At 41.7% G+C, this 27,135-nt stretch overlaps 1 protein-coding gene across 1 annotated transcript in view; it reads left to right on the top strand.

Moving 5' to 3' along the window:
* The window catches only part of mbd2 (methyl-CpG binding domain protein 2), a 118,147-nt gene that overhangs the window by 10,919 nt on the left and 80,093 nt on the right, over window positions 1-27,135 (top strand). The window contains exons 2-3 of the mRNA XM_070867505.1: window positions 6,401-6,560; window positions 13,501-13,638. Coding sequence (XP_070723606.1) covers window positions 6,401-6,560; window positions 13,501-13,638 — 298 coding nt within the window. The remainder of the gene's footprint in view (window positions 1-6,400; window positions 6,561-13,500; window positions 13,639-27,135) is intronic.

Below are 27,135 nucleotides of genomic sequence, written 5' to 3'. Positions count from 1 at the left end.
AGCAAGAACGCCCTTCCTCAGATTAGGAGACCAAAACTGAACACAATATTCCAGGAGAGGCCTCACCAAGGCCCTGCACAACTGCAATAAGACCTCCCTGCTCCAATACTCAAATCCCCTAGCTATGCAGGCCAACATACCATTTGCCTTCTTCACCGCCTGCTCTACCTACATGCCACCTTTCAATGACTGATGTACCATGACACCCAGGTCTCGTTGCACCTCCCCTTTTCCTAATCTGTCACCATTCAGATAATAGTCTGTCTCTCTGTTTTTACCACCAAAGTGGATAACCTCACATTTATCCACATTATACTTCATCTGCCATGCATTTGCCCACTCACCTAACCTATCCAAGTCGCTCTGCAGCCTCACAGCATCCTCCTCGCAGCTCACACTGCCACCCAACTTAGTGTCATCCGCAAATTTTGAGATACTACATTTAATCCCCTCATCTAAATCATTAATGTACAGTGTAAACAGCTGGGGCCCCAGCACAGAACCTTGCGGTACCCCACTAGTCACTGCCTGCCATTCTGAAAAGTACCCATTTACTCCTACTCTTTGCTTCCTGTCTGACAACCAGTTCTCAATCCATGTCAGCACACTACCCCCAATCCCATGTGCTCTAACTTTGCACATCAATCTCTTGTGTGGGACCTTGTCGAACGCCTTCTGAAAGTCCAAATATACCACATCAACTGGTTCTCCCTTGTCCACTCTACTGGAAACATCCTCAAAAAATTCCAGAAGATTTGTCAAACATGATTTCCCTTTCACAAATCCATGCTGACTTGGACCTATCATGTCACCTCTTTCCAAATGCACTGCTATGACATCCTTAATAATTGATTCCATCATTTTACCCACTACCGATGTCAGGCTGACCGGTCTATAATTCCCTGTTTTCTCTCTACCTCCTTTTTTAAAAAGTGGGGTTACATTGGCTACCCTCCACTCTATAGGAACTGATCCAGAGTCAATGGAATGTTGGAAAATGACTGTCAATGCATCCGCTATTTCCAATGCCACCTCCTTAAGTACTCTGGGATGCAGTCCATCAGGCCCTGGGGATTTATCGGCCTTCAATCCCATCAGTTTCCCCAACACAATTTCCCGGCTAATAAGGATTTCCCTCAGTTCCTCCTCCTTACTAGACCCCCCGACCCCTTTTATAACCGGAAGGTTGTTCGTGTCCTCCTTCGTGAATACCGAACCAAAGTACTTGTTCAATTGGTCCGCCATTTCTTTGTTCCCCGTTATGACTTCCCCTGATTCTGACTGCAGGGGACCTACGTTTGTCTTTACTAACCTTTTTCTCTTTACATATCTATAGAAAGTTTTGCAATCCGTCTTAATGTTCCCTGCAAGCTTCTTCTCATACTCCATTTTCCCTGCCCTAATCAAACCCTTTGTCCTTCTCTGCTGAGTTCTAAATTTCTCCCAGTCCCCAGGTTCGCTGCTATTTCTGGCCAATTTGTATGCCACTTCCTTGGCTTTAATACTATCCCTGATTTCCCTTGATAGCTGGCCCGGAGGCGGGGGGGGAGGGGGGAAGGGGGAAGGGAAGGGAAGGGAAGGGAAGGGAGGAGTGGGAGTCGGGTCGGGTCCGGGGGCTGGGGGGAAGCGGGAGTCAGGTCGGGGTGGGGCGGGGTGGGGGGGTCGGGTCGATGTCCGGCCCGGAGGCGGGAAGCGGGAGTCGAGTCGGGTCGGGAGGAAGCAGGAGCTGGCCGTGGGAGGAGCCTTATTCACGCAGCCCCAGTGAGGCCATTCGGCCAGGGCTAGGGGCTGCGTGCTTCGGCCCCTCCCACACAGTTTTGGGTGCCTGGAGCTCCTGCACATGCGTGCCCACTGTAGCGCGCCCACTGTAGTGCAGAGGTTCCGGCACTGTTTTCAGCGCGGGGACCTGGCTCCGCCCCCTACACCTCCTCCTGCTGCACTGCGCTGAGGGCCAGAGGACCTGCAGGGAGGTGGAGAATCTGGAGATTTTTTTAGGCGCACTTTGTGGCGCGAAAAACGGCCGTCCAGGTCGGGACTTCGCCGTTCTAGGCGCGGCTCGAAACTTGGGCCCATTATGTGGGAGGAGAAAGATGAACACCAATCAAGGGAAATATCTGGCACTAATGTAGAGCTCTTAATGTAGCAAATGTCCCATGGTACAGAATGGATTTAGAGGGCTTTTGGGAAAGAATTCTACATAACCGAGTGATGACGTGACTTACAAGGTTGTGCTACTGATAATGGAGTGGGGTGAGGGGAATGGACAGTCTCAGAATCATAGAATCACAGAATGGTTACAGCACAGAAAAAGGCCATTCAGCCCATCGAGCCTGTCTGCAAGAGCACCTCAGTTAGCTCCACTCCCTCGCTGAACACCTCCATCAAATCTCCTCTCAACCTTCTCCGCTCTAAGGAGAACAATCCCAGCTTCTCTGCTCTAAGGAGAACGGAGGAGGCGAGCTAGGATGCAAGGCTGAAAGGTTTATTAAGTCTGTGGAGCAATTCATAAACTATAGCATGGATTTTTGAAATCAATTCATTGACAAATGGGGAGACCAAGGGGGGGGCGGGGGGAGGTAACTTTGGATGCACAGTTCTAAGGATGATCCAGGGTTTATGTAGGATGAAGTCTAGCAAGCAGAGCATTTGTTGAGATGTGGACAACGAGGGTGAAGTAAGGATGGAGGTAAGGCAATATTGTGTCGATAGAAAGGCACGGGCTTTGTAAATGCCTGGATTTGGGGTTTGATTTCTGCTCGCACAGCAAGGTGTTGTACATTATGTTCTCGTGAGCAAGTATAGTGGAAGGGGATGGAATCGGGGCTAGAATGTAGATTATCTGGCTCGAACTGAACAGGATAGCTTGATCATGCCAATGGTGGCTAGAAATATGTCTGGCTCACTATGACTTGATGTAGGGCAGATGCTTTGATAGCGCAAACAGTTGTGGAATCGTGGGTGATGTTGGTAGGGAAATATAGTTCGTTGATGTTTCCTTGTATATGGAATCTTGCAATAGCACAAAATCTAGGAGTAGGAACTGTTGGCATGTGAGTGATTGCAACATCAGCGGCATTAAGAGCTGATGCCACATTTAGTTTAAAGTTTTTCACCAGCATGTCAAGAGTATTTACTTTTTTGACGAATCAATTTTAACCTTTTTAAATTCAAAATACTTTCAAACAGATGAAGAATCAACATAAATTGATTCCTGAATTCAGATGGGTTGTTTGGAGAGAAAAAGTTGCATAAGTCATTGAAAGTTGGCATGCAGGTACAGCAGGCGGTTAAGAAAGCAAATGGCATGTTGGCCTTCATAGCGAGGGGATTTGAGTACAGGGGCAGGGAGGTGTTACTACAGTTGTACAGGGCCTTGGTGAGGCCACACCTGGAGTATTGTGTACAATTTTGGTCTCCTAACTTGAGGAAGGACATTCTTGCTATTGAGGGAGTGCAGCGAAGATTCACCAGACTGATTCCCGGGATGGTGGGACTGACCTATCAAGAAAGACTGGATCAACTGGGCTTGTATTCACTGGAGTTCAGAAGAATGAGAGGGGACCTCATAGAAACGTTTAAAATTCTGACGGGTTTAGACAGGTTAGATGCAGGAAGAATGTTCCCAATATTGGGGAAGTCCAGAACCAGGGTTCACAGTCTAAGGATAAGGGGTAAGCCATTTAGGACCGAGATGAGGAGAGACTTCTTCACCCAGAGAGTGGTGAACCTGTGGAATTCTCTGCCACAGAAAGTGGTTGGGGCCAATTCACTAAATATATTCAAAAGGGAGTTAGATGAAGTCCTTACTACTCGGGGGATCAAGGGGTATGGCGAGAAAGCAGGAAGGGGGTACTGAAGTTTCAGTTCAGCCATGAACTAATTGAATGGTGGTGCAGGCTAGAAGGGCTGAATGGCCTGCTCCTGCACCTATTTTCTATGTGTCTATGTTTCTATGTCCCATTAATGCACAATTTTCTGTCTTCTGGAATAATTCTGTTAATGGGCATATGAGAACCAAAATCCTTTTAACATGATGATGGAATTATTTTTCACTCTTACCTTCTTTCACTTGAGCTCCAGACTGCATAATAAGCATTTAATCTAATTTGTGATGGCATTTCAAGTGTGCAATAGTCAAGAATAGTCCAGATTTTGCATTAAGAATAACAGTGTAGCTATCAGCATTCACTGTTATTATGGAGTAAATTGGATAGTAACCTCCAGAGTATGAACATGCTCAGTTAAATGTGGAAATCAGGAAATTCCTGTCTGAGTTGCACTGCTCCTCCACAGGCTGTGCTATATCGATAACTCGCCGATAGACATGGCATTGAAATCCATGTAAGGGTGTGAAATTGCTGTACCTGCCCACTATCTACCCACTAAACATGCCAGAAAAAGTTAGGGTTGGTGCATTCAGGTATAAGGGAATTTTTAACGGTATGCTAAGTCTTAATTACTACCAAACAACCTCTCTGCCACAGAAAATTTACTTTTGCAAGTGTGGAGTCTCATTCCTTCAGAATTTAATTAGTGTTGGAGATTTAAAGAAATATATAAAGTTTTATTTTTACTTTTTCTTTCTGTCTCTTTTATCTCTCTCTCAATTTCACCTTTCTTTCCTTCTCTTTGTTTTGCTTTCTGCACGTGATTTTACAATGAATTAAATCTAATTTATACTTCCTGGTTTAGACTCTGCATGTCTCAGTGAGAATTCTTCAATCAGATTGGTTGAAGAGCCACGCTATTGCTTTCCCTACTCTCGCATGCTACAGATTCCCCTGTAGATCGCGCCATGCTGGAAAGGATTCTAAATACCGCACGTTGACACTCAAAAGCCCAGGAAAAGTCTGTGGACAGCTACCAGTGTGATGAATGGCAAGCGCCGTTTCTTCGCCATTGACCATAAAATCCGGGCCACTCGTAAGAGTTCGACTGTTTCCAAATTTCTTGCTCCCAAGTGCAGTGTTATATTTAAATTGTTTATAGACTTACTAAAATGTATGGAAATAACTTTTATATGGTGGTGGTACCAAGTGAGAAGTTCCTTTCAGGGTTAGCACCTCAATACAAACATCTGGAGCAGAACAGGAATGGGTTTCATAGCACTGCCAGCCACACTCTGGTCTGATTCAGCAACTAACTGCTTTAAATAAGAGGTTTCAGATTTAAGATGCATTTAACAAGCGTCCTTTCATCCGCACACAATTCATGATTGCACTGCAGATTTCAAGGTGTTTAATGTTGTGATTGCAAGCTTGCTGAGTACTCCTTATGCATACTGTGGCACTTGGGCAAATTGCTTAATGTCTAACTGAGATCAGTTCTTCCTGTTCAGTTTTTTTTCTCACAATCCTTGTCATATCTGTAGCATGTTCTGCCTACCCCTTCCCTTATTATTAATTGCTGAAATAGCACAGTAGACTAGACCTTGTCCCGATCCCATCATGGTGGATAATTGTAGTCATAGAAATTACAGCAGCAGAAGATGTCCATTTGGCCCATCGTCAGTGCTAGCTCTTCACCTGGAGTTACTTGCCATAAACCCATTTCCCTGCCATATGAAATTTGTCTCTGAGAAATATTATCTTTGTTGCATATTCTCAAACTTTCACAGGAAAATTGAATGGGAGAAAAGAAATAAAGAAAAGAGAAATGCAGTGAGAATGTACAAAATAGAGAGCATATTGTGGCAACTTTCTGCATGTAGTGATAGAAATTGTCTAAAATAATTTTTCAAAATAAATTAGACTGTATTATGGTCAAATCTCATTCGATTTATGAAGTAGCAAGTTAGTTATTCACTCCATTTGGAGTTGGGGGTGGGGAAGTGAAAGTACAATTGGGAAATGTTCTTACCGGGACTAGACTGTGGCCTCCTCTTATCTGATCTTGCCTTCAGACCTTGTTCTCCTTGTTGGAAGATGCATGCTCTCATCAGCTTTGCTGGCATTCTTGGTGATAGACTGGTGCTGCTTCTACCCTTTCCAAAGCCACTGCTTGCCATCGCAAACCCCTTGATCCAAATAACATTGTTATGGAACTGTATCTGCAACTTGTGTGAACCGCTTTGAGTCATTTACATGTCAAATAGCTATGATGTATGGCATTTACATGTTGGTTTTTAGACAATTCCACTTTTGGAACGAAGTAAAACATTATAGCTTTTACCCTAGATTTTCTGTAGTCAAAAATTGGTGATGACATTACATTGCAGACAATAAATACACATCTACATGCTGTATACGTGACATTTCTTTCCCTCTCCATCTCTTGCACACTTTCTTGATTAAGCTCCAGTGTGTATTGTTGGGACTACAATGATGGCATGCAAAAATCTCCCTTATCAACTGGTACTAGACCAGCTATTTTGGTTTTTAATTTCTCTTCCGCCTTTCAGCCCAAGTGGTAAGAAGTTCAGGAGTAAGCCTCAGCTGGCTCGATACCTGGGAAACAGTATCGACCTCAATAGCTTTGACTTTCGGACCGGAAAGATGATGCCCAATAAATTACAGAGGAATAAACAGCGTCTTCGGAATGAAGCAATAAATCAAATAAAGGTATTGTATGTTTTCAGTATTCTGCTCTGGGTGTGTTTCAGATATGACATTTTAATAGCACTAAGTATTTTTATAAATATTAACCTTGGAGCACTCATTGCATCTTGTGCCATGGAGTGGTGGATACAGATTAGAGCCTTTTATTCCCTTATAAGGTGAGTTACTTTTGTCTGTCAACTGTATAGGGGAGGCAGAGGCCAAGTTTTTCTCCATGGGGGAGGGATTTAAGATTAAACTTAAAGTTGAATTGGATCATTCTTGCTCTCCTCCAATAGCCTGTTGAGCAGGAGAAGCCTTCATACATATTGCTTGCTTGCTTGCACTTTCACCTGGGGAATGGTGCATAGTCTAGGATGATGAGGTCTTGCACCAAAACCTGAGGGAAGGAGAGAATTTAGTTCTTGGTTATATTGACTATTAAAAATAATTACATTTCGCACTAAAATTCAAAACCAATTTCATTGTGAATATATTAGTTTTGCCATGGCTGGTTTTACTGGTATTTTCACTCATTTGTGCCATAACCTATTTTATTTAAAATGTATTATTCCTTCTTCTCAAGTCTAGCTATATTTATCTAACCCTCTTCTGTTTTTTATTACAATTACGTTTTTGGATTGAAAGATGAACAAAATGGATCAAGAGTTTAATTATGGGATTTATTAAGTTTGCTTTTGCACCCATTGGTTGGAAAACACTGACTGAATACAAATAGAAAATGCTGGCAATCTCAATGGGTCAGGCAGCATCTATGGAGAGAAACCGAGTTAATGTTTCAGGTCGATGACCCTTCATCATACAATCTCCTAATTTCTTCTGGCCCCTGATGGAATGGCCTCCTGTTCATTTCTTCAAACTTTAGAATACACAATTACATTAGATAATTCGACCCCATTGTATGTAGGATCCACTGGGTGGCCTTTTCCATCATTCCTATGTTCCTAACACACAACTGGCTGTGATGGCCCTTTCCCGTTTTTTTGGTCAGCCGGCTGTCTGACACAAGCAGATGCCCATCACTATGCTAAAGAAAACCCATCAACGTGATAGTCTTGAAATCAAGCTACAGAGAAATCCACACGGGTAGAATTTCGGATATGGATAGTTTGTTTTCTGGTGTGGTGTGCCTGCAAGCTAATTCTCTAATGGCTGGGGACAAGTAGCGTGTAGCTTCTCTGTGCTCTTCTGGTAGGTACGCGATCCGAGTTCCAGAAATACCCCTGTGCACTAAGCCTCCGCTGTTGTTGACGACGTGCCTAAGCTATTTGAACCTCTGTTAGGAGATTGACGTGTAAGCCTGCCTGTTACTGAGCAGGAAGAATCTCAACTCTCTGATACAGGCTTTGGCTCTAGGCCCCATTCATGATCTTGGGTAGCTGGTTCATCATCGACAGTGCTCTAGAGTACTCAAAGACACACCTGGCTCAGGTATTGGATTACCAGAGAGAGTTGAATTTGTTAGTCTCATTACTGTGCAGGTCATCTTGGAGTCATCCAAACCTTCAAGAAGACCCTACATGCCTTTCTGCTTTTTTTCCCCCACATCCCCACCAAAAGGGGGATTATTCCCACCAAAGTGCACGCGACCGCTCAGTAACCTGGGAGGTTCCGCGCAGGCCGCTTACTGGCTTTTACATTGTAAATACCACACGTGCAGAAAATTAAAGTGCATTAAAAGAAACCGGCCACGCAGAACAAAGCGCAACTTACAGGGATCATTAGTTATAAGTATTGGGAGTAGTTTCTAATTGCCAAAGACAACTGGTATCAGGAATGTCTCAGGAGCTATATAGTGACCAGCTATGATTAGGCAAATGGTGCCAATTCCTTTTCATAAAACATGAGTGCATTATTGCCACCCTCCTAACCATAGAATACTGATTCCATCATTGGAAGTGCACACGTTTAGTGGCTGCTGTTTTTTTTTTTACTTTGTACCAGTCACGTTGGGCACTGAACAATGGATATATGAATAGAAGCTCTCATGTCTAACCTCCAGGTAATTCCTCAATGTTTTCTTACCAGCTGTGCTACTGACAGCTGTATTCAATGCGGTGGGTGCAGCACAATGTGCCAGCTACCAAGAGGTGGCCTCTAGGCCAAATGTGTCCTGTGAATTCTTTTGATCTGAACAGTGAAATTCCTGCAGGTTCCTGTAGTGTTTGTGCGCAGAACCGACTTCAGCTCTTTTAAAGCTACTGGATGTAGAAGACTGACAAAGGATGCTCCCTGATTGGCCAACATTCAATTGTAAAGCAGCCTTTCCAAGTCTTCCTACAATTTTAAGGAGCTGAAGCTTCCACGTTTTTAGGTCTCGTTAGATAGCAATCTGGGTGGGCGGGGGACCCCTGCACCCAACGCATATTCACAAAATGGGCGCGACCGAATTTCTAGGCTCCCCACCACTGATGTTTTCCCTCACGTCGTTTCTGGATCTGTTGTAGATTAATTGATAGCGATTGATTACGATGATTAGTCAATAACTCCACTATCATTGCATCATGTGGCCACCAGGATGTTAGAAGGTGAACTAGATGGACTTTGGCCATTTTTCATCTTGCAATTCCTGTTACTTGACACAGTTCACCTCACAGCTTGGTCCTATATGTTCCAACTGGCCTAAGGGAATCTATCTTGCACTGCATTTGATCTTGTAGACCAATGGAGCTGCATTGAGTCATCAGAAGGAGCCACTTGTTGCAGTGTGTCCAGCCTCTGTTCTGCTCTTGTATATGGCTGGTCCAGTTAATCTTCTGGTCAGTGATGATTCCCAAGATGCTGACAATAGGGGAATCAGTGATGGTGCTGTTGAAGGTGTGGGGAAGTTGGGCATTTTGGAGATGGTAATTAATTGCAAGATCATAAATGTTGTCTAGAGGCAAACGTGGGCTGTTTCAGTATTGGAGGAGTTGTAGAATGATCAGTGAACAACCCCACTAATGACGTCCTGGGGCAACGATAATTGACCTTTGTCAACCATGGCCTTATTTCTGTGCATCAGGTATGACTCCAGCCACTGGAGGGTTTTTCTGTTGATTTCCATTGACCTCAGTTTTGCTATGGATTCTTGGTGCTATGCTATTAAATACTGTCGAGGGCAATTACTCTTGTTTCTTCTTGCATTTAGTTCTTTTTTTCCATATTTGGTTTGAGGTCTGGAGTTGAATGGCTTTGGCTAAACTCACTTTGTTGTTGATTGGGAGGAGGCTGATACAGCAATAATTAGTTGGGTTAAATTTGTTCTGTATATTGTAGATAGCACAAACCTTCATGTTCATGTGCATATCTTTCTCTTGCTCGCTCCCTATGTTAATCTTCTGTTTTGTAGGGCCAAGCATTAATTAAATTTCAGGTTTTTTGAAATCAAGACCTCCCTCTACAGGCTTAAAAGGCGATTGCAAATAAGGCCACAGTATTATCAACATAATACCACAGGAAACCGTTTTTACACTTATGAAAATGTATAGTTCATCTGGCTGCAGTCCACTACTGATGTGAAGTAAAAATTTGATGTATCTAATAATTTAAATTAAGCAATATAAATATCACAGCCAATTGGGGATTTGATGTTTAAAAAATGTAATTATCAGATCATTTGAATTGAGCAACTTCAATTAAGAGTAGATGTATTGACATAACTACATTTTACCATACTTTAGAAATTATGCTATCCAGATCTGAGCGTTAGAGGTAATTTTTTAACCACAGTTTTTAAATAACCTAATTTGTCCTTAACTGTGCAAGATGTAACCCAAGAGTTATCATAATTTTTGAACTTGTTGGAAAATGTATGTAGGTGTTCAAATAACATAGTTTACAAATCCTTAAATAATGATTAACGCTGACTAAAATGAGCTCCAGCTAGTTCCAAGGAGTTCTGTATTATTGGGTTGTATGTGTTTTTTTTGTGATTTCAGTTCCCCAGATATGTATGGATCATGAAGACCATTTGGTCCATTTTAGTTCATCCACCCAGAAACCTCCATTTCAGCATCCAATTGTTTCTTTAAAAAATGTCAGGGTTTTCACCTCCACTAATCATCCTGGAAATCTAACTCGTGCATTGATCACTCTTTGGATAAAGAAAACATTTATAACACCACTCCTAAATTTACTTTTTTGAAACTATGTCCCTGTCACTATTTTAGATTATTTGGCCTTTTTTCTCATAGAAAGTAGTTATTGGAATTGTAGGATATAGGTATTCAAACAGCAAATTTAAGTTGAAGATTCCTGAGACCATGATTAACCCTGACCAAAATTAGCTGCAGGGAGTTCCGGGGAATTCCATGATTGTCGGTGCCTTGTAAATCTCCCTAGTTTCTGGCAGCACTGTAGGATAAATACCATCTATCCCTGGAGTTTATTTATGTTGAGCTTGACGGGCTCATTTATATCAAAATCATTGATTTTGCTTAGGCTGTGCCTGCTTATAGAGAGCGTGCTGCTCATGACTTCTCTTGTGAATGCTTGAATTTGAAGCTGAGAGCACACCACAATGAGGTGGTCATATTATGGGAGCATCCAAGACAAACTTCAGTGTCTTTTTCACATCGCAATTAATTAGTGTGAGAATTGGAGAGTGGGAAAAAGAGCAGAGCAATATACAATGAGTGGGTTTTTCCTGTCCATGTACTAATATATTCAAAAAAAAAATTTCAAATTCAGATATACTTCTGCTTTCCCAATCCCTCACTCATTTTCCATCTTTTCTTGTGGATATGCAGAGCTCCGGTATGGTTCAGTGGACACTGGCATTGTTCTGGTATCTGATCAAAGTGACCATTCATTGTGTACAAGCACAGCCAGCAAGTACTGGCAGGCTACCAGGAACCATAGCCATTTTTCCTCCCCTCCTCCATATATTTAAAAACTATGAATTGCAAAATGCTATTCTCATTGACTAAATGGTGCAGTGTCACAAATAGTCCTTTTTTATGATACATTTAAGGATTAATGTGTCCCCAGCCCTGAGGAGAACTTGCTATTCCTCTGTCTAGAATTTGGGAAAACATTGGTCTTTAGTTCAATGCACCAGAGGAAAGTAGAATTAACATGTAACCATATAAAAGAATAACATTATATTGGGATGTTGAGAATTTCTGATTCTCCTAATTTGACATTTTGTTCATGTAATAATTGCTGCGATCGTAAATCACAGTGCAGTAACATCGAGTAAATGTGCAGAAAATATCTTCTGAATGATGGATAACCTGTGACTTTTTTTTTTCAAAATCAACAAAAGTCACACCCAACTGATTAAATTAATTTTGATAAGTCAAAACAAAGAACGAAAAGGAAAGATTCAACAAATATGAAGACTAAGCAAAGAGGGAAAGAGCCTGAGGTTGATGGGAACTAGGTGTCAGCCTTGGCTCAGTGGTACCACTCTCACCTCTGAGTCAGAAAGTTGTGGGTTCAAGCCTCACGCCAGACTTGAGCACTTAATCTCGGCTGGCAGTCCCTCTGCTGCACTGTTGGAGGTGACGTTTTTTGGATGAGACGTTCAACTGTCTCTTTCTTGGACATAAAAGATCCCACGGTATTATTTAAAGAGCAGGGTAGTTCTCCTGGTTGTAGTGGCCACATTTTATCCCTCAAACCAACATCTAAAACAGATGCTACTCATTTATTTAATTGTTTGTGGGACCTTGCTGTGTCCAAATTGGCTGCCATGTTTCCTGTATTGCAACAGTGACTACATTTCAAAAGTAATTAATTGCTCTAAACATTCCTGGACATCCCAAGTTTGTGAAAGGTGCTATACAAATGCAAGTTCTTTCTTTCTTTAACTAGGGTAGGAAGAAAGCAAAATGGATAACATAATAGAAAGGTACAAGAGGCAGAAGACATCAGATTAACGAAGACAAAGATAGGGAAAGGGATGAAGAGAACACAAATCAGATTAAGTATGTTGAACATTAAGTACTGACCCCAAGATGTGTTGAATGCATTTTTATTGGCAATCCAGGGCCCTGTAGTTTAGTAGTAAAATTGCTGATCCACGTGACATGGTTTTTGGAATGTGCATTCAAGCTTTGTAATATAGTCTACCTGTTTTTTCAGTATTAAGGATGGGGTAATTGAACTATGCAAAAAGACTTTATCTGATCAATATTTCTGTTGAAATTGGGGATGTGTTCTCTTAGAATTATTGATAATTTGACCAGAAATGGCAACCAGAGGAAATTTTGTCAGGATGATGAGCATGAGACCAATACTATATTGTGACCTTGTCATATGCTAGCCCCCTCCTTTTTCTAATTCCATCCAGATCATAAAGTCAAAGTGTTATTAGGCTTGAAAGAGAATAGGCAAGTGTACAATGCTGTACATTGTTATCCTGACCAGGAAAAGGAAACATTTAGGCAGTATCTTTGATATTGGGTGCTTTTGTATATAGAAGGATGATTTCCATGTGTAGTTTTGCTATATAGATTTGTACACTGACCTCTTAGTTCAGGTAAATTTACAGGGGGTTTTGGTGCTGCAGGTTAATGAAATGGTTTGTACATCTCACGTGGTTTATTTTTTTTTCAGCCTTTCTTAATTTCTTGTTAAAAATGCAACTCTTGCAGACTTTAAGGAGAATGAGTTCAACTGGTGTATTGCTATTGGAATGTTCCTATTACTGTATTTTCGTGGGGGGGGGGGGGGGGGTGGAATGATTCTTCTCAAAGATGGTGAGTGCCTAGTCTTGGCTGACTCCATGCTAACAGAACTGATTGGCTTCTCCTAAGGGAAAAAAAAAAATCAGACTGTAGAGTTGACTTACACCCCATCAATCTGTTACTAGTATTTCTGGTATCGAAGAGCAGACCATAGCCCCCTCTCTGTTAGAGGTGGGTATGCAATCCTGCACAGGGAATTTAATTTGTATAAAGAGCAATCCTATTTTAACCATTTATTTTGCTTTTGCTTTTTGTTTTCAAACTTGCAGGGCAAACCCGATTTGAACACATCCCTGCCAATAAGACAGACTGCATCCATTTTCAAACAGCCAGTAACTAAAGTTACAGATCACCCTAACAACAAAGTAAAATCGGAGTTGCAGAGAGTACTAGAACAACCACGACAGGTAAGTTTAACATTCGATGTGAACATTTTTCTAGTAGCCATTTGATGCAAAGAAAAGCAACCTTGTTTAACATTCTCATATTTATAGGTTGCTAAAACTGTAGTATGACTTGGTTTCCAAACTAGATTAGTTAGTTATTTTTCCCCAAATGAGTTGTAGTCTTTGACCTATACTACACGACTGAAATAAAAGGTGATTCCAACATTTTCAATAGCGGCCACTTTAGGCATCCAGCCTCTTACGCAATTGTACAATTGGATTTTTCTACCTCCATCGGTTTTGTTACACAACCAGCAGAGCGTTACCTGTTGGCACCAAAATCTACTCCAGAGTGGAAACCGAAACATTTGAGCACCCGCACAGACTTACTTGGCAGCTGATTTCCAAAGTAGTGCACACAAAGCTATTTTGTAGCGCACCTCTTATTTTAATGTGCATTTTTAGCTTGAAGAGACTGAAGGCTTGAGACGGCAGGATCACCAATTCTTGCTCCCACTCCCCAATACTTCTACTATAGGCCATGAAATGGAGGATTTGCTGGTTATGATTAATTGTGGTAGATTTTCTCAACTGATGTGTTATATAATTTCATTGGTTATGTTTGTTAAATATCAATAAGTGATACATTGCAAACATATCTGAAATAAATGAATACTTTTTTGATGGGCTACAATCCTGCATAATGCTCTGCTCTCTAGAAATGTATTTGATGTCCATTAATATTCACTTTAGTAACTTATTCCACAATTGTACTACCCTTTTTTTGAAGTAAATAAAATGCTGAGATAACTTCTTGCTCTTTACTTTCCAATTAGTAACTTGTGTTTTCAGGAATTTAAACTTGTCTGGATCAACTTGTTGATAAATTTCCTTCATATATTCCAAAGAAAGATTGTGTATGTGTACAACAGATTCTAATTCAAAGTTCCTTTCTGATGTAATGGTTTGACCAGGAAACTATCCCCAGCATACTCTAGTTGGCTTGCTCAAGGAAGTGAACACATCGAAGGGAAGGGAAGACTCTCGGACAAGTTCCATGTCTTGCTCAAGATTTACCTGAGACTTGGGGGCTTCCATTAGAAGGAATTCCAAGTGTGAATGTATTTGAGACTGGAAATTGAATGAGTTTCTCCTAGTTGGAAGTCCATCTAAGGAGATGGCCCACTCTAAATTGCATTTCAGAATTTCATGACTCATTTGAATAATTCCAATTTATTTAGCTGAAAAATTTTGCATCATAACTGGGATGTTAGTTCACTAATGAGACTTGTGCAAGTTGATCATGTTACAAAAGTATTCCAATCTACACTTCAAAAGTACTTCAGTGCCTGTAAAATGCTTTGAGATGACCTGAGGTGAAAGGTGCTATATAAATGCAAGTTATTACTTTGGGGTCTGGGATAAATTTTAGTTTTCTTGGATGCTCCCCTGTTTAGTTAATCTCCGTGATGGTGTACAAGGTCTATATAAAAGAGCAAACTCAATGAAACTATATTTTCTCACAAATGTGATCATACTTGAACAGGATCTTTAATGAGAATTAAAGATATAGGACTAGAGTTTCCCTAACCTGTTTTACTGGCGCCCTCACCTGAGGTGCTCCACTTTTGTCCGCCTCCAAACGTGCTGAAAAAAGATCTCCATATTCTGGCCGCTCCCCAGTCTCTCCTCGGTTGTGGCGCAGCGTGGCCCAAAGGATTGGGGATGGAGCCAGATCTCAGCGCTGAAAACAGTGCCAGGACCTCTGCACATGCGTGCTAGAGTCTGCGCGCATGTGCAGTAGCTACTGGCAGGCCGTTTCTGCAAATGCCGCTGCAGGCTGTATGGGAGGGGCCCGAAGCATGCCGTCCCTAGCCCTGGCCGAATGGGCTCCCTCATCAGTGGCCCGTTGCGTTCCCTAAGGTAGAACTTCTATTTTTTATTTGTTATTTACTGATTGATTTTGGTGCTTTAGCTGCAGGGTTCCTTCTATTTTTTTATTTGTTGTTTGTTGATTGATTGATTGCTTATTACTTTGGTCTTGGTGCTTTAGGTGCAGGGTTCCTTCTATTTTATTTGTTAATTATTTGCATATTACTTTTTGTGCTTTGTTTGGTGCTTGGTGGTGCTTTAAATATAGTTACTTGCGCCGATTCCTTAACTCTAGGTAAGGTTTTTCTGTGCGGGCAGAAGTGGCAACATACGCTGGCCTAAGTTAGTTTGGAGCAACTATTTGCTGGCCAAATGCCTAAAACGGGGGTAAGTGGCAGGGAACGCCCCTTTTGGGGAAAAAAAAACTGAACTTAAAAAAACCCCTAACTAACTCACTTACACTGGCGCAAATTAAATGGCCAGAATTGTAACTAAAAAGATAGTCCAGAAAAACCAAGTTGCTCAAAAAAAAAGAGCAATTCCTGGGGAAACTTGGGCCCATAATGCCCAAGTTTTGGGACAATCTCACCTGCTCTAAGAATGTAAACATGCATGAATTTCTTATTTATCCAATTAACAAGTTAAAATTATGAGTGGATTGAAAGCTAGAAGTATAGAAAAAGATGATCAACTACTAATAAATCGCTCCCAATCCTGTTTGGGGAAGTCTGCTGTTGGCTGCAGTTGATCAGGATTAAGACTCCAATAGATTATAACAGCTGTAATAGTTGGAGTTTTTACTTTTAGGGAATCATGACTAAAATGTTGGTTTTGTTGTATTGGAACTTTTACTTTTGATTTGTTACTTCTGTCATTAGAATATTAAAGTTTGGAAAGATCCATACCAGTACAATTTGTACATGGTCTTTCAAGTTCCTCATACAGACCAAGTGCAATTTTCTCATCTTGTACGTGTTCTTAAAGCTGGTTGCATTAATGACTGGTTATCTACCGTCTCTCCAAATTTAGAATGTATGGAGATGTTATTGTTACATTGTTTGTGTTTTTTTTTAAACAAATTGCATTTACTTTTGTTAAATGTTGGTCAGTTTGTTTCTCAGATTTTGCTTTAATTTTAAAGCATAATGGATAGAGTGCAGTACAATAACATTCTTGATATGCATTAGGTTACAGGTCAGATGTTTGGTTGAAACATTCTATTACTTGCAGGAGCAGCCTCACTTAGAAATATTTGCTTGTTGTATTCCCACCCCATCTCTTCCAAACGAAGTTGTGATACTCTCACTATTTTCCTGCTAAAATGTGATTTTCGATCAGGCCTTCCTCATGAGAAGGTACTCCTGAGGGGCTGCACCACTGATTAGAAGATTAGAATCATAGAAAAATTATGACGCAGAAGGAGGCCATTCGGCCCATCGTCTCTGTGCCGGTCGAAAAAGAGCTACCGAGCCTAATCCCAGCACTAGATCTGTAGCACGAGGTCTGGACTCTAAGTGCTTATACAAGTACTTTTTGAATGTGATAAGAGTTTCTGCCTCTACCATCCTTTCAGGCAGTGAGTTCCAGATGCCCACCACCCTCTGGGTGAATTTCTTTTCCCCTCATCTCTCCTCGAATCATTCTACCAACTACTATAAATCTATGCTCCTGGTTATTGACCCTGCTGCTAAGGGAAATAAGTCCTTCCTATCCATTCTAGGCCCCTCATAATTTTATACACCTCAATTAAAATCTTCCCTCAGTCTCCTCTGTTCCAAAGAAAACAACCCCAGCCTAATCTTTCCTCAGCTAAAATTTTCCAGTCTTGGCAACATTCTCGTAAATCTCCTCTGCACCCTCTCTAGTGCAATCACATATTTCCTGTAATGTGGTGACCAGAATTATTCACATTACTCGAGCTGTGTTGTATACAGTTCTAGCATAATTTCCCTGCTCTTAAATTCAATGCCTCGGTTAAAAAAGGAAAGCATTCCGCATGCCTTTTTAACTACCTACCTTAACTAACTATGTACCTCAACTAACTACTGTCCTGCTACCTTTTAAGGATCTGTGGACATACACTCTAAGGGCCCTCTGTTCCTCCACATCTCTCCATATCCTCCATTTATTGTGTATTCTCTTGCCTTGTTGCACCCCCCCAAATGCATCACCTCACACGTCTCTGGATTGAAATCCATTTTCCACTTTTCTGCCCAACTGACCAGTCCATTGATATCTTCCTGCAGTCTAAAGCTTTCCTCCTCACTGTCAACCACACCGCCAATTTTTGTATCATCTGCAAACTTATTTATCATACTCTCTACATCTAAGTCTAAATCATTAATATATACTACAAAAAGCAAGGGACCGACTGAAAATCTCTCATAACCCTTAAAATTCCTCCTCATGTGGTGAGTGTCCTTTTCTGTAAATCTCACCCAGTACACCTTTATGTTTTTACTCTCTTCATCGCTAGCCACAGGTTAGAATTAGCCCTCTGAGTACTGGAAAAACATTTTCTCTCCAAAGGTTTCATATTTTTTCCATAATTATAAGTGTAATCCATCTCGTAATCTGAGAAAGTGATGAGGTTCTGTTTATGTTGTGGCTCCCATTCCCAGTTGATGCTACAGAATGTTCATAGTGACTTTGATATTTGCACACACATGACCTTCCTATTCCCTACCTGTTGCAGATGCCTCCGTTCCGGGATAGTATTTATAGGAGTGACCACCATACAGTTTTTATGAAGACACATTCCATCATATAGTCTGGCACTATTGCTAAATGGGACAGACGAGGGATAAGTCTAACAGCCCCAAAAAGGGCATCCATGAGGTGCTATGGGCCATCAGTAACAGCAGAATTGTAATCATCACAATCTGTAACCTCATGTCCTGACATTTCCTCACTCCTTCATAAACATCATCAACTACCTTGCTTCAATGGGGACTGTAGAATGGTGCACCAGGCATGGATTAGAATGAGGCATCAATCTGGTAAAGCTATAACATTGGACTACCTGTATAGTAAACATTGAAAGCAGGACACTGTAGACAGAACCAAGAGCCACCAGACCACAGGTCTGCAGCCCTACCACATCCAGTAGAGAATGTTGGTGGGCTGATAAGGTGGTAATAGGCTAGGTTAGATTTGGGCATTTAACTGGATGAAGAGGCTCCATAAACATTCCCATCCTCAAAAATGGTAGAACCCAGTACATGACTAAAGAGACAAGGCTAAAGTGTTTGGAACTGTCTTTAGCCAAATTGCTAAATAGTCAATGGCCATGGATGCTAATGACCAGTCAATTTGGTTCTCCACATGAAATTTAAGAAGTAGTAGAGTGCATTGGACAGAGGAAAAACTGTGGGCTCTGACAACATCTCGGCTATAGTGCTGAAGATTTGTGCATCAGAACTATCTGACCTTGGCCAAGCTATTCTAAAACAATTTTGACACTAGACTCTACTGGCAATGTGAAAAAATGCCTAGATATGTCCCATCCACAAATCTAACCTTGCCAATTATCACTCTATCAGCCTACTCACATCAGCAGCAAAGGGATGGAGGGAGCCATCAAATTACACTAACTCACCAATAACCTGCTCATTGATGCTCAGTTCAGGTTCGACCAGAATGCTGTCACAGCCTTGACACAAGCAGATGCCAGAGAAGAGGGAACAATAACTACCCTTGATATCAAGGTAGCATTTGACTAAGTATAGCGCCAAGCAGCTCTAGTAAAAGTGGGGTCAATGGGAGTTGAGGGAAAAGATTCCAGTAACTGGAGTCAGACTGGATGCAAATTAAGGTGGTTGTTGGAGACAGATCATTTCTGCAGAAGTTCCTCAGGGCAGAGTTCTTGACTCAACAATCTTCTGGTTTATCAGTAACCTTTGCTCCATCATAAGAGCAGGGTAGTGGGACTAACTGGATTGCTCTTCGAAAGAGCCAGCGCAGACTTGATGGACCGAATGGCCTCCTGTGTTGTGCTACTCTTGATTCTATACAGTTAGGATTGGGGCTGGTCACTGTGCTGTTTTCAATTCTCAACTCCATTCATGACTGCTCTGATTATGAAGCAGTCCATACAGAAGGACATGGATAACATTCAGGCTTAGGCTGATGAGTTGCTGATAACATTTGCACAGAAGTGCCAGGCAATGATCATCTCCAAGAATAAGAGCATAAGAAATAGGAACAGGAGTAGACCATAAGGCCCCTCGAGCCTGCTCCGCCACTCAATAAGAATTAACCAAACTGGAAGCAATACGGTGGAGGAGGATTTCTAGACCAATATGTCGAGGAACCAACTAGGGGGGAGGCCATCTTAGACTGGGTGTTGTGTAATGAGAGAGGATTAATTAGCAATCTCGTTGTGCGAGGCTCCTTGGGGAAGAGTGACCATAATATGGTGGAATTCTACATTAGGATGGAGAATGAAACAGTTAATTCAGAGACCATGGTCCAGAACTTAAAGAAGGGTAACTTTGAAGGTATGAGGCGTGAATTGGCTAGGATGGATTGGCGAATGATACTTAAGGGGTTGACTGTGGATGGGCAATGGCAGACATTTAGAGACCACATGGATGAACTACAATTGTACATCCCTGTCTGGTGTAAAAATATAAAAGCGAAGGTGGCTCAACCGTGGCTATCAAGGGAAATCAGGGATAGTATTAAAGCCAAGGAAGTGGCATACAAATTGGCCAGAAATAGCTGTGAACCCGGGGACTGGGAGAAATTTAGAACTCAGCAGAGGAGGACAAAGGGTTTGATTAGGGCAGGGAAAATTGACCACGAGAGGAAGCTTGCAGGGAACATTAAGACGGACTGCAAAAGCTTCTATAGATATGTAAAGAGAAAAAGGTTAGTAAAGACCAATGTAGGTCCCCTGCAGTCAGAATCAGGGGAAGTCATAACTGGGAACAAAGAAATGGCAGACCAATTGAACAAGTACTTTGGTTCGGTATTCACTAAGGAGGACATAAACAACTTTCCGGATATAAAAGGGGTATAGTAAGAAGGAGGAACTGAGGGAAATCCTCATTAGTTGGGAAATTGTGTTGGGGAAATTGATGGGATTGAAGGCCGATAAATCCCCAGGGCCTGATGGACTGCATCCCAGAGTACTTAAGGAGGTGGCCTTGGAAATAGTGGATGCATTGACAGTCATTTTACAACATTCCATAGACTCTGGATCAGTTCCTACGGAGTGGAGGGTAGCCAATGTAACCCCACTTTTTAAAAAAGGAGGGAGAGAGAAAACACGGAATTATAGACTGGTCAGCCTGACATCGGTAGTGGGTAAAATGATGGAATCAATTATTAAGGATGTCACAGCAGCGAATTTGGAAAGAGGTGACATGATAGATCCAAGTCAGCATGGATTTGTGAAAGGGAAATCATGCTTGACAAATCTTCTGGAATTTTTTGAGGATGTTTCCCAGTAGAGTGGACAAGGGAGAACCAGTTGATGTGGTGATTTGGACTTTCAGAAGACTTTCGACAAGGTCCCACACAAGAGATTAATGTGCAAAGTTAAAGCAAATGGGATTGGGGGTAGTGTGCTGACGTGGATTGAGAACTGGTTGTCAGACAGGAAGCAAAGATTAGGAGTAAATGGGTACTTTTCAGAATGGCAGGCAGTGACTAGTGGGGTACAGCAAGGTTCTGTGCTGGGGCCCCAGCTGTTTACATTGTACATTAATGATTTAGTCGAGGGGATTAAATGTAGTATCTCCAAATTTGCGGATGACACTAAGTTGGGTGAGCTGCGAGGAGGATGCTATGAGGCTGCAGAGTGACTTGGATAGGTTAGGTGAGTGGGCAAATGCATGGCAGATGAAGTATAATGTGGATAAATGTGAGGTTATCCACTTTGGTGGTAAAAACAGAGAGACAGACTATTATCTGAATGGTGACAGATTAGGAAAAGGAGAGGTGCAGCGAGACCTGGGTGTCATGGTACATCAGTCATTGAAGGTTGGCATGCAGGTACAGCAGGCGGTTAAGAAAGCAAATGGCATGTTGGCCTTCATAGCAAGGGGATTTGAGTACAGGGGCAGGGAGGTGTTACTACAGTTGTACAGGGCCTTGGTGAGGCCACACCTGGAGTATTGTGTACAGTTTGGTCTCCTAACTTGAGGAAGGACATTCTTGCTATTGAGGGAGTGCAGCGAAGGTTCACCAGACTGATTGATGGGATGGCGGGACTGACATAACAAGAAAGACTGGATCAACTGGGCTTGTATTCACTGGAGTTCAGAAGAATGAGAGGGGATCTCTTAGAAACGTTTAAAATTCTGACGGGTTTAGACAAGTTAGATGCAGGAAGAATGTTCGCAATGTTGGAAGTCCAGAACCAGGGGTCACAGTCGAAGGATAAGGGGTAAGCCATTTAGGACCGAGATGAGGAGAAACTTCTTCACCCAGAGAGTGGTGAACCTGTGGAATTATCTCCCACAGAAAGTTGTTGAGGCCAATTCACTAATTATATTCAAAAAGGAGTTAGATGAAGTCCTTACTACTAGGGGGATCAAGGGGTATGGCGAGAAAGCAGGAATGGGGTACTGAAGTTGCATGTTCAGCCATGAACTAATTGAATGGTGGTGCAGGCTCGAAGGGCCGAATGGCCTACTCCTGCACCTATTTTTCTATGTTTCTAGAACATGGCTGATCTGATCATGGAGTCAGCTCCACTTGCCTGCCCGCTCCCCATAACCCCATATCCCCTTATTGTTTAAGAAACTGTCTATTACTGTCTTAAATTTATTTAATATCCCAGCTTCCACAGCTCTGAGGCATTGAGTTCCACAGATTTACAACCCTCTGAGAGAAGAAATTTCTCATCTCTGTTTTAAATGGGCGGCCCCTTATTATAAGATCATGCCCTCTAGTTCTGATCTCCCCCATCAGTGGAAACATCTTGTCTGCATCCACCTTGTCAAGCCCCCTCATAATCTTATACGTTTCGATAAGATCACCTCTCATTCTTCTAAATTCCAATGAGTAGAGGTCCAACTACTCAACCTTTCCTCATAAGTCAACCCCCTCATCCCTGGAATCAACCTAGTGAACCTTCTCTGAACTGTCTCCAAAGCAAGTATATCCTTTCGTAAATATGGAAACCGAAACTGCACGCAGTATTCCAGGTGTGGCCTCACCAATACTTTATACAGCTGTAGCAAGACTTCCCTGCTTTTATCCTCCATCCTCTTTGCAATAAAGGCCACAATACCATTCGGCTTCCTGATCACTTGCTGTACCTGCATACTATCCTTTTGCGTTTCATGCACAAGTACCCCCAGGTACCGCTGTACTGTATCACTTTGCAATCTTTCTCCATTTAAATAATAACTTGCTCTTTTGATTTTTTTTCTGCCAAAGTGCATGACCTCACACTTTCCAACATTATACTCCATCTGCCAAATTTTTGCCCACTCACTTCGCCTATCTATATCCTTTTGCTGATTTTTTGTGAACTCCTCACACATTGCTTTTCCTCCCATCTTTGTATCATCAGCAAACTTGGCTACGTACACTCAGTCCCTTATTCCAAGTCGTTAATATAGATTGTAAATAGTTGGGGTCCCAGCATTGATCCCTGCGGCACCCCACTAGTTACTGGTTGCCAACCAGAGAATGAACCATTTATCCTGACTCTTTTCTGTTAGGTGGCCAATCCTCTATCCATGCTAATATATTACCCCCAACCATGTGAACTTTTATCTTGTGCAGTAAACTTTTATGTGGCACCTTGTCAAATGCCTTCTAGAAATCCAAATACACCACATCCACTGGTTCCCCTTTATCCACCCTGTTCTTTACATCCTCGAAGAACTCCAGCAAATTTGTCAAACATGACTTCCCCTTCATAAATCCATGCTGACTCTGCCTGACCGAATTTTGCTTTTCCAAATGTCATGCTACTGCTTCTTTAATAATGGACTCCAACATTTTCCCAACCACAGATGTTAGGCTAACTGGTCGATAGTTTCCTGCTTTTTTTGTCTGCTCCTTTTTTAAATAGGGGTGTTACATTTGCAGTTTTCCAATCTGCTGGGACCTCCCCAGAATCCAGAATAAAAGGCCCAACCATTTTCCCCTGACCTTCAGCGTCTACATCACCGAGTTACCCAACCATTCAAATTCTTGGGGACATCACTGACTAGAAGCTTAACTGGAGCAGCCATATGTAAGGTGGCTACAAGGGCAGAGCACCTGTGATGCTTGGCTTACTGCCATTAACAAGGCTCAAGTTAGCAGTGGGATGGTGCAGCTGTAACAATATGAAATAGCTCTATACTGTTCCAGGGCAGAGCTTGTACCACTTGATCAGCACATCTGCCACTGAACTAAATATCCACTGTCTACCACCGACACCCTGTGTGTGATATGATGCTGTGGACCTCCTATGTTTGACTTCAGTATTGCACATTTTGATTCAAATTTCACATTTGAAAATCACAGCTTCATAGCTAAGAAATGCAACCAAAGTTACACAAAGTAAATCTGAGCTGGAACCAATCAAATTGTTCAGTGTTTATTCAAAATTCTTTTGACTACAACGAATAAGAATTTACTACCTACAGGATTAAGCAAAATGCACTAATTTTAAAACATTCTAATGTTGTTCGTGTTTCGACCCAGGTTAAAGTATAATTCCTAACAATGTAATGTACAAAAATAAGAATTAAGACGCTCGTTAAAATATATATATATATTTTATTAAAAAAGCTTTCATAGAAATTACTTTATATATTTAAGTATATTATATATTTAAAAACAAAATTAAGAGCAATGGTTCCAATGCTGACCTGTCTGAAAAACATTGTGTAAACAAAAGGTTTCCATGATGCCATACTCCTCTTAATACCATGTGGCTTTGTTGTATCAACAAACCTATTCAGCACCTTATCAACTGTCTATTGAAAAGACATACACAACATGCAGTGCATTTCCTCGATCAATACAGTTATTTCTTGAAAGAATGTCTGTCAGATAGGACTTGTCTTTTATAAAGGCATGCAAGCTGTCCTTACTTCATTTCTTTCTAGTATTTTATCCAGTGCCAGGGGATCTTTTATGTATAGCTGAACAGGCAGACAGGCCTCCGTTGAATGTCTCATCCACAAGACAGCACCTCTGACATTGCAGAACTTGCCAGGTTGCTGCACTGAAGTGTCAGTCAAGTCCTGAACCCACGTAGACTGGGAAAAGAGTCCTAGTATCTTGACATCCTTCCTAAAAGTAAGGCATCCAAAACTGGATGCAAAATTCTAATTGCAACCTAATGATATTAGCATTACTCTTCACTATTGTAATCCTGTTGCACAAATCAGCCTATTTTTTAAGATTTGTGTTTTAGAACTCCAAAATGTCTCTGCTCCTCTACATTTCTCACATTTTGGGAGGAAGAATGAATCACCACGCATTTCTCTTTGAAAAAATGTCAGATGAAATTTAATAATCAGTCTATATGCTCCTAAATCACAGTTTCTTCACCGTGAATCATGATAACCACTTTTTTGTCTGCAAACTTGCTCTATTTCCCTTGCATCCCAGCCACATGAGGGCAAATACAGATCTTTAAAAACTGGGAATGCATGATTTAAAAAAAAAGGCTACAAAAAGGCAAATATAAATCTGGGTTTTATACATTTGGTAACAATTTAAAAGGAATTAAACAAGTGAAAAGGTAAGATATGGAAGGAATGGGTTTAGAGTAGGCCTAGGGGAAGAGATAGGAAAGGTATGATGGGCCAAAAGATAGACTCCTGAGATGTAATTTCTATGATTTTAGGCTGGATTGATGCCATTTGCAAGGCTGCCAAGTGGAGTAATCCTCACTCATAAACATTACTTGTTGGAGCTGGCGATTGCACAGGATAGTGTCTTTACTTGAACTGTCCTGTAAACTGATGTCAAAACTCTACTTTAGAGCCCTCTGTCCTCCCAAGTACTACTTTGGGATGCTCCTGTGATGTGGAGAATGTGGAAGAAGAACAACGATTTATTACCTATTTCAATAAGCTGTTGTTCATTCTTTGAATAAAAGCATTCTTGCCACATCAGGATCCTATTCTCTCCAGCCTCACAGGCCTCGCTGAGTGATCGACCATGTTGAGGCTGGGAGAATATCAGCTGATTAATTTTTGTAACTTCAGTTAAAACAAACAAATACATATAGGCTAGAATTTGCACTCCATAGCCGCCCAGTTTCTTGGTGGTATTGGTTATTTTGGGCGAGAACCGGGTCGGCAAAGAATTCCCTACCTGAGGTCGGCAAAGAATTCCCTACCTGAGGCACGCCGGCGTTTTCGAAGTACCGCTGGGGAGAGAACCGCCGGCATGCACCATCTACAGATTGCCCTGGCGCGATCTTTGGCTGAGCGGGGACCCATAGGTAAGTATAAAAAATATATATTTTAAACGCCCACGAGGATCAGCGGAGCTGGGCGGTAGGTAAGTAGGTCTGCAAGAAAAAGGTAAGTGATTGGTTTTCTACTATTTATTTTCAAAATCTGTTGGGGTGATTTAATTTAAAAATGTCTTGGGAATGTTTTTGGGATATTTCAGTTAGGTTTTTTGAAAAATTATTTGTATTCTTTTTTTGGTGTTTAGGCCCAACCTGCAGCCTCGATGTAAATTTTTTATAGATTTTTAAATTTTTCGTCCATTTTTTTTTAAGCACCGCCCAATCTAGGTGAAATTGCACTTTTCCGCCAAGATTGGGAGTGTAAGGCCCATATTTTTCACTGGGAGGAATTTTTTTTTCGGGACGTTTTCGCCGGCAATTATCTTCCCAGTCTTGGCGGTATTTTGGGTGACAATCGGGCGCTGGCGGGCTTTGGGGAAATTCTAGCCCACAGTCTTTGTGCCTATCTTTAACAGAGTGATAACAGCATGTTATGCGTTAGCACTGGTACAGATAACATAGCAATGTTTTTTTTTGCAAGTTAAGCATTGATTTCTAGGAATGTATCAAAGAGGGCCAAACTCCTATGGTACATCGAGGATGCATTTATGTGGGGGAGCTCTACCTAGATAAGTAATCTCTCTTTAACATTACAAGTGCAACATTTCACAAAGTTACTGAAGGATCACACCTGAAACATTAAACTATCCAAATTCCTATCATCCTTCTGTGCATTTCCAACATTGGGTAAAATATTCAATAGTTGGCTTTTACCCAATCATCATCACAGGCAGTCCTTCGAAATCGAGGAAGACTTGCTCCCACTCTAAAAGTGAGTTCTTGGGTGACTGAACAGTCCAATATGGGAATTACAGTTTCTCACAGGTGGGACAGACAGTCATTGAAGGAAAGGGTGGGTGGGGAGTCTGGTTTGTCACATGCTCATTCTGCTGCCTGCGCTTGCTTTCTGCATTCTCTCGGCGATGAGACTCGAGGTGCTCAGCGCCCTCCTGGGTGCTCTTCCTCTACTTAGGGCGGTCTTTGGCTAGAGACTCCCAGGTGTCAGTGGGGATGTTGCATTTTCTCAAGGAGGCTTTGAGGGTGTTCTTGAAACGTTTCCTCTGCCCACCAGGGGCTCGCTTGCCGTGTAGGAGTTCTAAGTGGAGCGCTTGCTTTGGGAGTCTTGTGTAAGGCATGCGACCAATGTGTCCTGCCCAACGGAA

Source organism: Pristiophorus japonicus, chromosome 2 (genome assembly GCF_044704955.1).
Source record: "Pristiophorus japonicus isolate sPriJap1 chromosome 2, sPriJap1.hap1, whole genome shotgun sequence".
In the NCBI taxonomy this organism is placed as follows: domain Eukaryota; kingdom Metazoa; phylum Chordata; class Chondrichthyes; family Pristiophoridae; genus Pristiophorus; species Pristiophorus japonicus.
This window is presented reverse-complemented; position numbering and strand designations above follow the sequence as displayed.